The sequence below is a fragment of the Calypte anna genome, chromosome 1, assembly GCF_003957555.1.
Source record: "Calypte anna isolate BGI_N300 chromosome 1, bCalAnn1_v1.p, whole genome shotgun sequence".
NCBI classification, from domain to species: Eukaryota; Metazoa; Chordata; class Aves; order Apodiformes; family Trochilidae; genus Calypte; species Calypte anna.
In genome coordinates this window covers 181,742,736-181,760,612 of record NC_044244.1, presented here as the reverse complement: position 1 = coordinate 181,760,612, position 17,877 = coordinate 181,742,736, and the positions used below count along the sequence as shown (strand labels likewise).

Here is a 17,877-nt window from a genome sequence, read left to right as displayed (position 1 = left end):
AAGTACTGAAAGGCTGTGCTAAGGTCTTTCCAGAGCCTTCCCTTCTCTGTCTTTCTTCACAGGGGAGATGCTCCAGCCCTCAGATCATTTTTTGTGGCCCTCCCCTAGAGTTTTTCTAACATGTCCAGAACTGGACAATCTAGGTGGGGTCTCACCGGAGTAGAAGGGAAGAGTCACCTTCCTCAACCTGCTGGTCAGCCCAGGGTGCAGTAGGCTTTTTGGGCTGCAAACTCACATTGTTGGCTCATGTCCAACTTTTCAGCCACAAGTATCTGCAGGTCCTTCTTGGCAAGGCTGCTCTCAATCCCTTCATTGCCCAGACTGTGTTGATACTGAGGATTGCCCATGTACAGGAGGTTGCACTTGGCCTTGTTGAACCTTATCAGGTTTACATGGGCCCGCTTCCGGAGCTTGTCCAGCTCCCTCTGGGTGGCATCCTGTCCCTCAGGTGTCTCAAACTCACCACTCAGCTTGGTGTTGTCACCAAGACAAAAATACTTTCAAAAAATGTGTGATTTTTTTTTTTTTTTTACAATCAGTTTAAGTTTTTCAAAACTGTCAGCTTCCATTTAGAATTCAGTTCCACTGAGAATTAGATGAGTGCTGGGCACTGAACTTTTTTCACCTTTATATGGATAGGATACTTGTATGTGATCTGTTACTGTATATACATAACCAGACCTCTTCTCTGCCTATTATCTTCAATTTCAGGTGGAGTAAAGAGCCTATTTTTCCTTTACAGAAATGTAAAATAACTTTCCTGTAGGTATTTCCAAAAGTTACTCCAAGTTTCAAGTTAACTTACTGGAATTAAAAGAAGTCCCTGATTCTCTTTTCAGCCTTCACTGTTTCTAGAATGAAATTGTTGTTAGAAAAGCTGAAGAAGTATCAAATTTTCACCTACTGGTGTAGCAGTTCATTGAAATTTGCCAGTAATTTAATTGTATTTTTTGAACAGCCCTGGGGAAAATGTATTGATTTGGTAGTGGATGTGGATGCTAGTCACTGAAGTTTCAACATGGTGATAAGCTCACTAGCAAGCCTCTGTGCCCCATAAACTTTTCTGACACTTGTTTTCACCAGTTTTGGTACTGTGTATGTTGTTTTCTATTTCCAGCATTAAGAAAAAAAGAGGTTTTTGTTGTTTTTTGGTTTTTTTACTTTGAATTAATGTCAGTGAGGCCTAAACTGAAAGAGAAATCACCTTTACAAGGTGATTTATGATTTACTTTTGTGACCAGATAAAATAGAACATTTTCTATTGCTGGTGAAGGGAGTATAAAGTCTTCTCTAATGTCAGTAATTATATGGCTAAAGTTTTCAAGGTTGCTCCATTGACTGAAAGTTACATCTTCAGTTTTTTTAGATATTCAGGGGCTGTTTTTTCATCTTAAATTACATGTGCAAATGTTTTCTGTATCTGTACAGTGAAGCAAAAAGGAGTGAGAACGAAGAAAAAAATAGAAAAAAATTTAATTAGAAAATGAGCAAAACAGAGAAGGGGTGAATTATTTAAGGGAAAATACAAAAATGTAGTTCTCTAGAAAATACAAGTACAAAACCTCCATTTTACAAAAGGAAGTGAAAACACAAGGTTGGCTTTATCAGTAATGGGTGAATAACAGCCCGTTTTTCATTAAGGTATCCTAAACATGTTTGGTTTTGCATTGGTATCTGAAGGAAACTATTTGCTGCCATGTGGTTTCTCCTTAGGAGCTACTACTCCATAAGCAAGAATATTTTTATCTCCTTTAATATGTTGGAGTATTGATTATTTAAATGAAAGCATACTGTTCAGATTTACCAGTGTTTTCTTCTCTTTTCAAGAAGACTCACTTCTTGAAAGCTAATACCCTTTTTCTCCCAAAGTGATTAGCAGGATTATAAATTATTTTTTCTCCTAGGCAAAGAGAAAAGACAGAGGAAGTAGTTCAAGTGAACCCATTAAACAGCAATAATGTATAATAGAATACATTTTCAAAGACTCATTTTTGACAATGTGATGCTAAATAAGGTATCCAAGTCTGTATTGTGCAAAGGTTTTGTTTATTTCCTTAGCGAATGATTTTTTTTTTTATTTAGCCTAGAAAAATAGTGTAATGTTTAGGGCATCAAGACATTGATGTGGGAAAAATTATTCTAACTATTATTCTTCTTTTTGATGTGCATAATTCAGTTAGTGCAGCAGTGGCCACCTGTGCAGAAATCCAGTTTGGCAAAAGCAGATGAAGAAGATGATGCCACTGGTATCAATTTAGACAAAGCCAAGGAGATACTGCAGGAAGAAGATAAATTTGACAAAGAAGAATACAGGAAGAAAGTAAAGGAAAAACATAGGGTAAGTTGATTTCTACCTTGATTACTGAAATTCATAAATAGATACCGTGATACGCTCAGTGAGGAAAAATACTACTAACATTGAATATCTAGTTGAATATGTAATTGAGTATCTAACACTACTAGTTAGTAATCATTGGATAAAGTCAAACTGGATAAAGTCAGCATTTGCAGCAGAGAAATAAAAAAGGCATCCTTAGAGATCTGCCAGCTTTGTTCTGATCCCTTGGGCAGTTTCCCAGGGTGTCTTACTGACTAATTCCTTTGAAGATCTGGAAGTTTGCCTTCCTAAAATTCAGGGTCCTGATTTTGCTCTTTGCCTGACCCATATCCCTCAGGACTGCAAATTCTACCAGCACATGTTCACTGCAGTCCAGTCTGCCTCCAGTCTCAGTGATACTGATAAGCTCACTTGCATTGGGTGACCATCAGGTCCAGTATCATGTCAGCTCTGGTAGGGTTGTCTATTACAGAAGCACAGAATTATTAAGGCTGGAAAAGACCTCTGAGATCATCAAGTCCAGCCTGTGACTGAACACGACCACACAGGCTAGACCATGGCACTAAGTCCCACATCCAGCCTTTCCTTAAACACCTCCAGGGATGGTCCACCACTTTCCTGGGCAGTCCTTTCCAATGTCTGAATTACCATTTGCCTCGCTTAAGAAGTTATCCTCATCAGTCCTTTCTTAACAGAAGAATGCTAGGGAAAAATTTGAACTGCCTCACAGAAAGGAAGAATTATGTGGTCACTTCAATAGTGACTACCCAATGGTATTTAAAAGTTCTCCCACTGCATAAAGTTTCCCTTTGCAAAAGATAACATGATCACTCTGCAGCATGTACTTAGTTGAGTTTGAATCTTTGGGTGGCATCTCAGTGATGTGAAGGACTATCCAAGTCCATCTATAATGACTGTACTGCTGAAGCTCCATCAGGTTCCTCATCATTGTCTGAATTTGCTGTTACAAGTTTGTTTGTGTAACCTCATGGGGTAGTGATGTATTATTTCTTAGCTTCATTGGGAGGGAGGGGATGAAACATAGGAGATTCAAGTGTGTTACCAATGAAGCTACAACAATACTAGGAGACTTTCTTATCTTATTTTCATGACTTCAGTTTTAGTATAAGTGTGGATCTCTTAGTGCCCCTTGTGTCACTGGAAGAGGAGCTTTTGAAAGCTGTTTACTTTCATTCTACCTTATACCCCCACCCCCCAGGCATTCAGCAGGTCCTTTTTATAGGAAGTCTTAAAACCATCACATGAGACTGTGATTGCTTATCTTAAAATCCTTCGTACTTCACTGTCAGCCAAAATACATCATGGTGTAGCACGACCTCTGTTATCTTTCTGCTATAAGACTAATTATTTAATCCTTTGCTTTAATTTCTTTCCTGAAAGTAGATTGCTGTGGATCTTTTATTTGTCCATGTGACATCTAACAGCCATACGTGACAACTCTGTTTCTTTGTTTTCCAGCTTGTTTATAAAATTCTTCTATAACTCTCTCTTTTTCTCTTAGTTTTTTCAAAAAGTCATTGTTAAATTTTTCTTCCAGATTTGTACAAGATCTTTGCTTAACTTTTTCATCAGTTTAACTTTTTTCTATTCCTTAACTTTGAGCAAGATTGTCTTTATCTTGATGTCCTATTTTATGTCCTATTTTGATGTCTTTATCTTGATTCCTATTTCCTCCTCTTAATTCCTTTTCTTCCTACTGAAACTGATTCTTGGTGTAGTTTCCTGGTTTGTATGTTTGTCAGTTTTTATTTTTCCATCAGTTTGTGGAATGTAGCTAACTCTATTAAAATTAATATATAAGTAGATTAGAAGACCACTAGAGACAAATGTGTTTTGGTTTTGTATAAACCAAATGTGGCAGTCTGCTCCATGGTTAGGTATTTCAGTAATCAGAAAGTCATCTGAAACTGAATGCATGCTAATCCCTGACACCATCTCTATAGTAGTGTTAAAATGATGACTTAAAATAACAAAATAATTTAAAGAAGGCTATGAAAGCAGATGTGGTTTCATCTAGTATTTTATAGTTTGCATATGGTTTTTTTAATCTTTTGCACAAATTTTGACTTAGATTGTGAATGGATATAAAAAAACACTGGTTGTATAAAGCTTATGATTTTATGGGTCATCTTCAATTGAGAATCCTCCTTTTATGGTTTCTTCAGTATAATCTAGAAGATAAAAGAAAAATCTCTGGGGAAGAAAAGTTAACTTCTTAAAATCAAAACTTGGATAAAATTTCTTTTTTTCTAGGTGTACATGTTTTGTGTAGCCTAGTAGGAACTGTCCGTGCAAAGCCATTTCCAATGAAGTGCAGAACTATTCAGAAAATATCCACAAGCCATTGCTTTTAAATCTCTTTGTGAATTCCTTTAAATGAGCACAGTTTTCAGTATGATCAGAAATATGTTTTGGTGTATTCATGAGATGTCTGGATCAGATGAGATGTGTGTTATAGTACCTTAAGGCTTGTGGAAACTTGCAAAGCATTTATGCTAAAATTAGCTTTGCTTCATGAGTCTCACATTTTTTTTATCCTCTCCATCTTTTGTAAATGGGGAAAAATTGAAAATCAGATGGATAAAAAGAAAAAAATCTGAGGTATGATTGTGATGTAATTAACACTCATTGAAGTTTTGGAAGCTAAGTAAATTTTAGCTGTGGAGCACAAGGGAAAGGGCAGTAATACTGATCAAAATTATATTAAAAGAATTCCTCTTTAATGGATACTTAAAGCCAGCCCACCTAGTGGTATAGATCTGAGCTCTTTTGAAATGTGCAAGATATTACTGACAACAATAAAATAAGTGAATAAAGTATTCAGAACATGCTTTGGCACTATGTTTTTCAAGTTTTCAACTGACAATGTGCTCTGCTGTTAGGACCTAAAATGTAGTGGCAGAGTAAGAGTCATCTTACTTCTTAATAACCTTTCTTTCTGTACCAACCTAAGCTCAGAAAAATGCCAATTGGTGCTAACAGAAAAGTAAGTAGAGGCTCTGTTTCTTACCTCACTTTCCAGCAAGATGCATTGTGAACTTGGGATGATAAATGTGAGAAGGTTTCTAGAAGTAAGTTTTTTAGTTTTCTTTTTTAATTTGGGCAGCTTTAGTAGCAAACAAACTGAAGCTGTCTCCAGGGACCTGATATAGCAAGGTGCAGGGACTAAGTCCCTGAAAGTAGTTAAGCAACCATGGTGGTAGAGGCTTGACAGCTGTAGTTAGCCTTCAGGTCACGGGGATCTTAAATAAGATACTGGGAGGCCAATGGAGATACTTTGTGATCCTTGTCGTGATGAAATGATGCTGGTTTTTACTGCCTGATGTTTAAAGTTATGTGGTCTCTTTGTTTTTCTCATACTGTTCTTAATTCAATAGAAAACATAGAGCTAATTAAAAAATTCTATTCAAACAGAGTCTCTCTCATTTGTCTTCTTTTCCCCAAAGGCATTTGGGAGAGTGAATAGTTTTAATGAGGAGGATACAGTATGATATTTCACCCTTCCCTAAATATTGCTACTTAATTACCTCTTTCCAAGACTAAATGAATAAATTTTTCATACTAACCTGTATGGAAAGACTTTAATACATTTTTTAAATTGCCATTTCAGGAAGAGTACACTTAGCCCCGTGAATTTATTCAATAACCTTCTGACTGAAATTCATTCTTGCATATGGAAGACTGCTGACTGCTAAGGGCAGCCAAATCCCTTGGCTTTCAACTCCAGAAGTTCCCTCTACAGGTCAGTTAGATGGAGACTGCTGCTGTCCCAAGGTTACAGACCCAGCCCTAGCAAGGCTGCACAGGTATTGCCCAGATATTCACATACAATACACACATAATGTGTGGCCACAGGGACAGGAAATACAGAAAGGTAAACACAGGCAGCACTTGTGCAGACATCAACAGCCCAGGCAGCACAAGCTTATTTCTTCTTGTTGGCTGATCAGGACTGAAGTTTCTAGCAGAACTCATGACACCCTCAGCTCCTGTGGGTCACAGCCCACTCACATTCACTGATCCCTTGAACAATCACCTGGGCCCTTGATGTGTCCAACACTATTGGGATCTTACACAGTCACTGACCTTGTCCATGGATTTTTTCAGATGCTCATCTTTCTGCACGGTCTCAGGGTGCCTTTCAGGTATTCCATAGTAAATTTACTCTTTGCCATGACAACCTTCTTCCTCTTGTTCCTCTCTGTTATGAAATTCTGTGTCAGCCTCCTCAAGGCTGTGCTTGTGTGATTCCTTCAGTGTTAGTAAGAGACTTAGAAGTTTAGGTCTCTGTTACTGTCTGCCTTCTTTCTCACTAGGGTAAGTATATTCAGTGTTCAGTTTATTACTTTTTCTCCTCCTTTCTTTTTTTTTCTCACTGTTAATAGGATATCCTTATATGACATTTAAAGTATTGCTAGAAAGACCACCCAGGTATATTTAAACATGGAGTTCAAAAGGAATATTTTCTGACAGGTTTTGCATCATTACATAGGAGGGAGAGTAGGTGAGAGTCAGTAACATTGTTAATTTTATATTAATTCACATAATAGTTCTTCAGAATCTCAAAAGGATGCTTTCTCTGTTGAAGTAAAAATGGAGGCATAATACTAGGGATGTTGTAACAGCTGTAGCACTGAGTTTAGAGCTGACATGTAAAAAGAATGAAGATTTCTGTAGGCATTTAGGAGGGAAAAGAAGGAACCATATAGGATATCTGGCATGCTTGGAGAGACTGCTAGAACTAAAATTGACCTCATGATGACTTAAAATCTGTATGATCTGAATTAATGCAAAGGAATACGCACGTGATGTAGGAAGTTGAAAAAAGTTGTAAGTTAATTTATGAAGGAAGAATTTGTTCCCTTTACAACCTGCAGTTAGGCAAAGCACAGAATCAAACTGAGAGTCATTGTAAAAGCAGAAATGCTGGTGATTTTTTCCTTTGTTTTTTTGTTTGGGGTTTTTGGTTTGGGTTTTTTTGGTGGTTTTGTTTTTTTTTTAACCAGTAGACTAGCATGACTAAATCAGTTAAGATATCAAATGTCATTTATAGTGGATTATTTTGCCTTGTGTAACTCATGCCACACTGCATTCCTTGGTTTTTGCCTCCTGCTGTAATGCTGTGGCCTTTTTCTCTCTCCTGCCTCCTGCCCCCTCCACAAGCCTCACCCCATGCATTGGATGAGCTGTGGCTCAGATGTGAAAGGTCTTGGGGAAACTGCTTTGCATCTCACCTCTTCCTGTGGCAGCCCCTCTCCCAGTCTTGCTTTTGCAAGTGATTTCTGCTGATGGCAGAGTAGTTATAATTTAAGCATGTTTTATAGTTCTTTTAAAATAATGCTAAAAGTAATGGTAGCATTTTATAACAGGTCATTGAATGCTATGTATAATAGTTCAAGAAATAGAAAATATGCCCCCTCAGGGATTTTCTATGTCAAATGTTTATCATGGCTAAGTAAAAAATTATATGCAGTTAATAAAATAGATGCTGTTACATGCAAGCCATTTGGTATGTGGGAAGGTAAATGTACCTGTGAGAGAGTTTTTATAGTTAGAAATCAACCAATATATTAATTCTGAAGAGAGATTGCATCATATTTCAAAGGAAAAAATCTGAATGGAAAAGAATCTCAGTGCAGTATTATGCATGTTATTGTACTGGTATTCACTATTACTCAGTACTTTATTTTGCAGTGAAATAAGTCAGATTTCACTGTAATTGTACAGTTGGCTTAATGTGGTGCTGGGTGAGGAAGATAAAATTCTCTCAGGTGAAGAGTGTGCCAGCACAGGGAAGGTTGAGTGGAAGGGAAGAGGTTGCTACTGGGAGGAGTGTTTAGCTGAACAACAAAGTATTAGAAACAAAGAGATGTGTGAAATAAATCAAGAGTGTATTATTTTGTTAAAAAGACCATCTGAGCCCTTTCATCCTAGCTGTTGTGTGCAGGCCTTACAGCTTTATGTTCCAAGTGTAGAGCTCTTAAGAGGGATGGACATTGGCAGGTGGGTAGAGGGGAATCTCTTTTATCTTAGCAGCAGCATCCCTCTGGTCTTGCTGTGCTGATGGTGGAGGGAAGGGCTTGTTTGTTTTGCTGTCATTTCAACAGCTGAATGGGCTACACTTAAAGCTTGAAGTGCCCGTGAGTGTTTTCTATGATTTTTCCAGCAAAATCAGAGTTCTTGGCCTCATCTTGTTGATATGAAAAGTAAGAAAATTAAATAAGAGAGTAGATTGCTTGTGTACACCCTAATTAGATGAAAATGCAGCTGCAGGCTGAAGTAGTGCAGGTTTAACTTCAGTTAATGAGTTAATGTGGAGCTGCAGCCTTAGTGCTGTAAGGGAACTTCTGTGCCAGGCTGCTTGTCCTACTGGAGATTGTAATGGCACAGCTGCCCAACATGCTGACCTCTACTTATCATGGGTCTTAGAGGCAACCTGGCAGCTTCTGACACAGCTTCTGATGGGAGCTGCACCCTTCACTTGCTGAAGACTCAGGTACTGTTGGGTGCCTGTCAACTCAGGCAGGTGCAGGTAGCTGCAGGGTTTGCTTTCCCAGAATTCCCAATTCATAGAATTGTCATGGTTGGAAAAGACCTCTAAGATCATTGTCCAACCATCAACATCTTCCTTCCAATAAAATAAATGAAATATATGCAGATCAATAGCTGTATCACCATGGCCACTAGACCATGTCCTGACATTCCTCATCTACATGGTTTTTAAATACTTCCAGGGATGGTGGCTCTACCCCCTCCATCTGCAGTTTGCTCCAATGCCTAACTACTCTTTGTAAGTTCAGAATCTGTCTCACATGTCAATTTACACACAGGAAAAGATGGTTATTGAATTGTCTGTGTATTTTAATTACTACGATTTAAATCTCTATTTGAAGGCTGTTTGTCTGAAGCAAATTGGATATATACATGTGTTCTACCTTATGTCCCTTTTTGCTTCACTCAGTGACCATCTCAAATAATTTTTGTGAGTTTATATATACATGTTAAACATACATATGTTTATCTACTTACCAACTTAAAAAAAAACCTTAAAATATGTTCTGTGTTTAGATGTTAATGAGAAAGGAATAATTTTTAGTTTTGTCTGCTGGTTTCCTTTGTTTTTTAACAATGTCTTTTTAAGGGTCAGTTTCTGCTAGTTGCTGTTCTTTAAAATGAGAGTGCCTTTTTTCCAGCTGTCTCAAAGACTTTTCCCAGTGCTTGTTTAGTGTTTAGGATTGTCACTGTACTATCTTTTACATGCCTTTGATGACACATTTTTCCTGTAGTCTTAAATAGTTGCTACTAGACCTATGTTTCAGTTTCCCTACCAGTATACATCAGCTCTATAGAGTAAGCTTACATTACATTTTTATAGTTTGTTTCTTGAAGAGGTTATTAAGTAGATTCTAAACCCAAATGTTAAGATTTTTAAAAAAAACAGCCAAAGCAAACACAAAATAATCCCTAAAGGTATTAAGGTTTGCTTTTATTTTTCCCATTATGTTCATAGAAATACTAATAGGCTGATTAACTTTTATCTTTCAATTGGGAAAGCTGGGTTTTGTTTTTTTTTAATGCTTGGAGCATTTACTGCATGTAGATGATTTGATGAGCTGTATAACATGACAAATATTAAACTACACAGCAATATGACCACAAATATGACCACAAAGTGACTACTGCAACAGAATTTTCTTACTTAACATATTCAGTCCTCCCCCATTCTGTTCATTTTTAAGCCATTAATAAATAGTTGTCACTAATTCTAATTTGATTTCCACCTACCTGTGCAGCACATAACCGCCGTGAAAGAAGGCGCAGTTTGAGTGGGTGCTGGCTCGTGTGTGCTGATTTTGTAGCTACAAGTCAGTAATCTTGGTTTGTAGCCTGATGTTGTATTTATTAGAGCTGGATTTTCAGGCACCGAGTTGCTGCAAGTTGAGCAGTTAATATAATAATAATAACAACAACAACTGTAAACAGCACAAACCTGTATGAAATTTGAGAGAAGACAATGTTGGTTACCACTGTGACATTTATAAAGTCACTTCTTAGAGCACATTTATGCTTTAAAATTTGGTTGGAAAGCAGCTCTTGGATAGGGTGATACCTTTATATGAGAGAATCTGTGAACTTTTGAGCAACTGTTTGTGTATTTCTGCAGCACAGTTGAGTGTCCTCGTTCAATGTCCCATTAAAATAACAAAATATAGTAAAATGCTGAGAAACTGTAGCAGGTACTTCTGTCAACTTGAATGGAAACATGGAATTGTTTTGGTTGGAAAAGAGCTTTAAGATTATCAAGTCCAACTGTTAACCAGGGCACTGCCAAGTTCACCAGATGTATTTGCAAATGGCAGCCACATTTTTCTAGGCAGAGTGATTGGTTCCAAACCTCAGCCGCCTCTGAAATCTGTTTTGTGGTATATCATCACCCAAGCTGTTAAAATAGAAGAGGTTGGTAGCTCCAAATTATGGCATCAGTATGTAAGGGATCAATTAATAAAAAGTGCAGTGTTTAAACCTTTGGTCAAAACTTGCAGGAGTACTTGGCATTTAAATCAAAAGACTTCTGATGACTCAAGTGAACATGAAAAGCTCTTGGAACTAAATATGCCAGAAGATGCATTAGTTATATTGAGTTAAACTATTTCTTGTTTTAGGTAAACAAATAGAAGAGGCAGTGAAATTTTGGGCTGGGAAAACTGCATTATATCAGTAATGAAAAGAATTTATTACATGTAAGTCTGAGCACTTACGATCTATGTACAAATTCCCTAAGAGAGAAAGGCTTTTATTGTACAAGTTGTCTACAAATTAAAAAGCTGAAAGAAAAAAATACTATATGAAACAAAGCTGTTAATAATACATGGTAATAAACCCTGTATTTTTTTTAGTATGGTAGTTAATTCTCTGGACAAAGTAAAATGTTCTCTTAACTGTAGGAAGAAAAGAGTATCATAGAATCATAGAATCACAGAATCCTTGGGGTTGGAAGGGACCTCGAAAGATCATCTAGTCCAACCCCCCCTGCCAGAGCAGGGCCACCTAGAGTACATCACATAGGAATGTGTCCAGACGGGTTTTGAATATCTCCAGTGAAGGAGACTCCACGACCCCCCTGGGCAGCCTGTTCCAGGGCTCTGTCACCCTTACAGTAAAAAAATTTTTTCGAAGATTCAACTTGAACCTCCTGTGCTCCAATTTACACCCATTACCCCTTGTCCTATCACTGGTCACCACTGAGAAAAGCCTAACTCCATCTCCCTGACACTCACTCCTTACATATTTGAAAACATTGATGAGGTCACCCCTCAGTCTCCTTTTCTCCAAACTAAAGAGACCCAGCTCCCTCAGCCTTTCCTCATAAGGGAGATGTTCCACTCCCTTAATCATCTTAGTAGCTCTACGCTGGGGAGATTTCCTCTGGAGAAGGTGGTGGGGTGACGATGGCAGGGAAGAACTTTCAGCTTTCAAAGTTGCTGTATTTTCTTTTTTATAACTGAAATCTTGGCTTTATCTGTATATGTATCTTTCACATATTCCTTACCTTAACCAACTAGAGAGCTGCCATACTACTGTTATTGGTTTGGTTTTTTTTTAACCCTCAAGCTTGAGAACATGGAATGTAAATTTTTTTTGGACTCTTGGAAGCAAAAGGGATATGAGTTTTTGTTTCGAAAACCAACAGTGAAAGAGGAAATACAAGTGTGAAAAGAAGCCAGTGGCAAACTTCTTAACTTCAAAACTAAGAATAGAAAGTAGCTTTTCTGTATATTGCAAGCTGCTTTATCCATTGCTTTTGCTTCTTCTCAGGCAGAGCTGGTTCTGTTGTTGGTTCCAGTGCAGGAGAGGGAGAAGGTTTTAATAACTGTAACTCTTCATTTAGTAGAAAGCCACATGGTTGAGCCATATTACATGATGGCTAAAAACTTTCAACTCTAATTATTGAGGTTTTTAACCATCCTTGTTAACTAGATGATAAATTGCAGAGAAAAAAGTGATAATTTGCAGGAAATTTTAAAAAATCTAATCAAAGAGGTCTCTGAGCTGTGTAGTATCATTAATAATGAACTAAATAAAAAGGAATGTAATGCTAACTGGTGTATCTTTTTGGAACGTAGATTTGTAGTGAATGGTGTGTGTTTATATATTTTTATCAGAGCAGAATCTGGTTTGAAAATACCTTATGGAATACAATGAAATTTCTGCAGGGCTTTTCATTTAAGGGTTTTGATTAATAAATGAACATGGCACAAATTAAATGGACTAAAATCTCTAATTGGGAGAAACCAGTGGTTTCTGATTAAGTAGATGTTTCTAGTGGGCTCATGGGATTTAATAAATGGGAAGTTTAGTATTTGCAGATTTTTAAAATTTTTTTTTAGTGTCATGAAGAAAAGCTTTCTTGCTAAGCTGGGCTCAGAAACAAAGCAAGTTCTGTTTTAACATAGCCAGAAATACAAATCTCTAGGAAGAAGCAATTTAGAATAGAATTTTAGGACTGAGAACTCTTCCCTTGGATATACAGGCAATGGAAAATATTTGGGTGAGGTGGTGATTGTTCAGGTCAACTATTGCAGTGGGATTTTTCTGGTGGGATGAAAATGGCTGATAGAATTATTGAATATACAAACAGAGGTGACAGGCAGAGTTGGGGAAATAAGGAGCCTGCCATAGAAAAGGCTGAGAGAACTGGGCTTATTCAGCCTTGAGAGACTTTATTGCCATGTTCCAGTACTTAAAGGGTGACTACCAAGAAGACAAGAGTCACATGGACAAGACAAGGGGTAATGCAAGTTACTCCTAGGGAGATATCAAGTGGACATCAGAGGAAAAGTTTTCACTATGAGAACAGTCAGCTATTTGAATAATCTCTGCAGAGAAGTGATGGGTTTCCCAAGACTGGACAGTTCTAAGACTCAGCTTGACAAGTGATGGACAATCTCATCTAAGCTGTGTTACTGTGTAGGAGGAAGGTTGGGCCAGATGATCCTTGAGGCCCTATCCAACCTGATGCTCTATATGATGAAAGCATCATTAGGGAAGTAAACCTAACTGCTATGATCTGAAGTTTATTTTCTTTACCCTGCAAAGCAGAAATTTAAAAGTAAAGATGATCAGGACGAATCTACATTAGGACCTAAACTTTGAAAATGGGAATTCCTTCAAACTGGTTGAGAGACTGGTTAGACAAAAATCAAAGGTGAGAAGACTCAGACTAGTAGCAACTCATAGCAGAAGTTACTTTTGAAAGATTGTGGTGTGCTGGCCTCAGTGAAATGTTTTAAAATCTAGATAGATAGAATGTTCTAAACCAGGATATGACTACTGCCATCCTAGAACCTGTGTTGTGCTAGCCAAGCACATTGAGCCCATCACTTCTCCTGTTTCATAAGTCTGTGAACCTGTGGTTCTTGATCAAACTACTCCTTAGATGATGTCTAAATAATTTTTTTTAGCCACTGTTACAGCATCATGCTGACCTGAGATAAGTGAGTGTTCTGGCTACTGCCTCTCAGGTGTCATTACTTGGTTTTGGCCTAAAAGGGCGGGAAGGACTTAGAAGTTAAGCTGCAACTTAATTGTTGCATTTATTTTTTGGTTAAGCTTCTTTCTCATCCTGTGTTGGAAGGCTTAAAAGGAAATTACTAGATCTTTCAGCTGTGACGAAGATGCCACATGAGTGCAAAGAAGTGCTGTTCAATGGAAATGCAAAATCAAATATGGATGCTTGGCTTCACCGTTGTAGACAAAAGAATATTTATTCAGATTGTGATTTATCTGACAACTGCGTGGTGCTGTATTATGAAGTTATGTCAGTAATGTATAATTAAGTTTTCATAACTTGAAACATCATCTTTTGTTTTACTTCCCTAGTAAATTGCAATTTTAGTTTTAAGATTATGTACTATTTTTACATGTGATGATTTATAGCTTGATAGAACAGTGATAAAATCTAGAATTCTTATTGTGTTATGCTTTACATATTCCAAAAAAATCCAGACTTTTCTGTTGGTTTTCACACCACGTGTGAAATTCTGTGTTGGAAAGCTTACTGTTACAGATAGTTAAAGGCTTGTTCATAGATGAACAAAGCTATTCACATGAGGTATATCAATATCTATCAGTTTTGCTGGATCAGCTTTGCCTCATTTGTTTCCTTTTTACATTGTCAGTGGTGTTCTGCATGGGCCCAGGTTTCCTCCTAGCAGTAGCAATGTGAGGGTGAATGACATAATTGTTGAAATACTCATCTGAGTCTTTGGTGTTTCTGGCTGTGCTGTAGCATTTCTTTGTAAATTAAGGCAGGGTAGGTAATTTATGGGTTTTATGTAGTTGTATAAAAGCGTATGATGTGGCAGTATTACTTTGGCACAGTAGAATATACAGGTATTCTCAAGGGCAGGTGAAAATAAAGTCCTGACTGGGGATAAGTATTTAAGCATTTGCTCAGCATGATGTACTTACTTACACATGTGCTTGAAGCTGCGTATAAATATAACCAGTGCCTTAATAGTATTATTTTCATAGAATCCTTTTGTTTGGAAAAGCCTTTTAAGATCACCAAGTCCAACAATTAATCAAGTATTGCCAAGTCTACCACTAAGTCAATTCCCTAAGTACCACATCTCCATGTTTTAAAAACCTCTAGAGACAGTGACTCCATCACTTCCCTGGGCAGGCTGTTCCAGTGCCTGACAACCCTTTCAGTGAAGAAATAGTTTCTAATACTCAATCTAAACCTCAGCTGGTGGAACCTGAGGCCATTTTCTCTTGTCCTATCACTTGTTATGTGAAGAAGAGCCTGACCCCCACCTTGCTACAGCCTCCTTTCAGTTAGTGCTAGAGAGGAACAGGATCTCCTCTTGAAGGAGTTTTCTGAAACTGAAGCCTAAGGTGAAGTCCAATTGCTGTTCCTGCATTAGCAAGTGAAATAGCCCAGTAAGGGGAAGCTGATATAGTAGGATAGTTGGTGCTGAGAACCAGATTGCATTCTGTGTGGTTGGCGGGGTTACACTGTATTAGCTCTCATGCTTTGAACTGAATCACACCTAGGGAAGTAATTCCTCTACTCAGTATTCATGAGATCCTACACGACTGCCTCAGAACTGGAGGTCATTGACAAACTAGGAGTGGGTTAAGCTGAAGTCACAGAGATTGGTGGACCCATGGGAACCACCACGGCTAGCTGGGAGAGGTGAACTTGTTCAACTTGGAGAAAAGACCTTTGGAGGGCCTGGCAGTGGCACCCAATTCCTACAGAGAGGTCATGGAGGACACAGAGATGAAAGTGGTCTCTTCAGAGCACTGCACAAGCAAGAGACAATGGCTGTAACATAAACCAAGAGATTCCTCATGGATGTAAGGGAAACTTTCTGTCTTATGACAGTCAGGCTGTTGCACAGGTTGCCTAGAGATGTTGTGTGGTCTCCAACCTTGGGATTTTGACCTGAAACAGAAGAAGGCGTACACCGGACAAATAACTCAAAAGAAACTGAATTTAGACACCAATTTTGAAAATCTTGGCAGCTGTGTTCTCCTTTTTCCAGGTCTGCACTCAAACACACTTGTTTTCAAACAGCTTCACGTGTGAGGATGATAGAGTTTGGTAGTATCATTGTGATGATATGGTACCAGGACTGCTGTAGCTGTAGCTTTCTCATTACTTCTGTGAGGGAGCTGAAATGTGACTGCTTTTCAGCCTTCTGTATACTGGGGTGTTGCCCCTGGACTGTTGTTAAAATAAAGTTTCCCTTTTACTCAATTCTAAATGTGTAGGAATGGCCTATATTGCTCAAAGAAACTGAGTTGTATTCCAGAACTATTTTTATGCTAGCACGAATAAGTGTTATCACCATGTTATCACCAGTCTCATCAGCTAAGACAAAAGAAAAAAGTGAATGTCTGTCTTAGAATTTTCAATTGCAAGGGCCTGACAGAGTCTAAATTAGAGATAACCCTTCGGTTGGTTTTAAAATACACAAATCTCAGTAAGAACAGCAACTACAGAAAAAGCAACAATATATGTCAGTTGAATTAAATATCTTGACCACTTTTGTATGCTCAGAAATCTGACAGACATCTTTGAAAAAATTTTCATTATGTTTTGCTCATTTTCCCATAGCCAAATCTCTTTGATAGAGGGAACTTAGTGTGGTCCCTGAATCAATGCAATTACCAAGCAAATACTACTGTAGAATATTTGTTAATAACAGGGATATGAAAGGTAGGGAGAACACATTTTAGCAATTTGGAAGTTAGGAAGATTATAATTTTAGTTTCTTAAATAGATTGTATTTCATATTAAGTCACTAAGAAATAGCAAGTGTATCTCTTGGTGCTATTTAACTACCTTGTTTTAGAGACAAGATACTGACTTTGCCAAAGTACTTGGCTACAACATTCCTTTTAAGATTAACAAGACTTGGTGAAGATAATAATGTGACTTTGAATCATTCTTGAAGTTTTTTTTTCCCTTTAAGAACAAGAAGAATGAATAATAGCTCAATCAGATCTTTCTATTAATAATTTTTCATCAGTAGCATGTAAGGTAATAACAACAATGTAGCATGTGTGCATTAAAAATATCTAGGTGGCTCAACTTAAATTTAAATTTATTTTTAGAATAAAAATACCTGAGAGTTTGCTTTCAAACTATTCATCTTGTTTGTTTTAGGAGAAAAGACTGAAAGAAAAAGCAGCAAGGAGAGAAGCCAGGAATAAGAACGCAGAGGTAAGGATTTTTTGTTGGTTTTGTTGACCTTCTGATCATGGGTTTGAAACTTAAAAAATTATTTTGTTCTTTTCTTTCTTAAGCAATGTTTTTATTAATAAGTCCTTAAAGGTATTTTCTGTTTGCTGGCCTTTTCTTACGCCCTTGCTCTGATGTAGTTATATTGACTTGATGTAGAAGGATACTGAGAAAGCATGATTATATGTGTGTAAGTGTGTGTGTAAATATATAAAATGTGTGGAATCCCTTTGAAATTGAAGCTTTTTTTATTCTGTGTATCAAGTAAGTTCCAATTTCAGCTGCAATGCTGATGCCATGTTTTTTTTCTCTGCATACTTGGTCGTGTTTATAACTTGCAAGCAGCAGTATAATTTTTTTGGTCAGATCTTGTTTAAACCTGTTTCTGCTGAACCTTTTCTTTAAAAAGCAAGTATTTATTTACATTGAAGTTTATTCCTTCCTTTTCTTAGATCTATCAATAAAACCTTTGCTATCTTTTTCTTTGTATGTTTGTTACTGATTTCCTTGGGGCTGTTTCAGTTTTTCATATTGCTTGGTTTGTGATAAACTGAGATTTCATTCAGCTGCTGTGATTTTCCAGAATATGGACAGAGTAATGTGTGTCATTTCTCATGCTGCATCTCCTTATGCTACACATGAATAGTTACGGTTTGTTCTTGGCACTTAGCAAATACCTTTTTCCCTTGGGAAAATCAATAATGTTCTTTGTCCAATTTTTGCAAGCTGGCTGTGTTCTAGAAGGCTTAAGTGTAAGGAGATG

At 37.4% G+C, this 17,877-nt stretch overlaps 1 protein-coding gene across 1 annotated transcript in view; it reads left to right on the top strand.

Annotated features, from left to right (window-relative positions):
- LOC115600433 (probable ATP-dependent RNA helicase DDX10) overlaps positions 1-17,877 on the top strand; it is a 68,141-nt gene that overhangs the window by 471 nt on the left and 49,793 nt on the right. The window contains exons 2-3 of the mRNA XM_030469080.1: positions 2,177-2,338; positions 17,040-17,096. Coding sequence (XP_030324940.1) covers positions 2,177-2,338; positions 17,040-17,096 — 219 coding nt within the window. The remainder of the gene's footprint in view (positions 1-2,176; positions 2,339-17,039; positions 17,097-17,877) is intronic.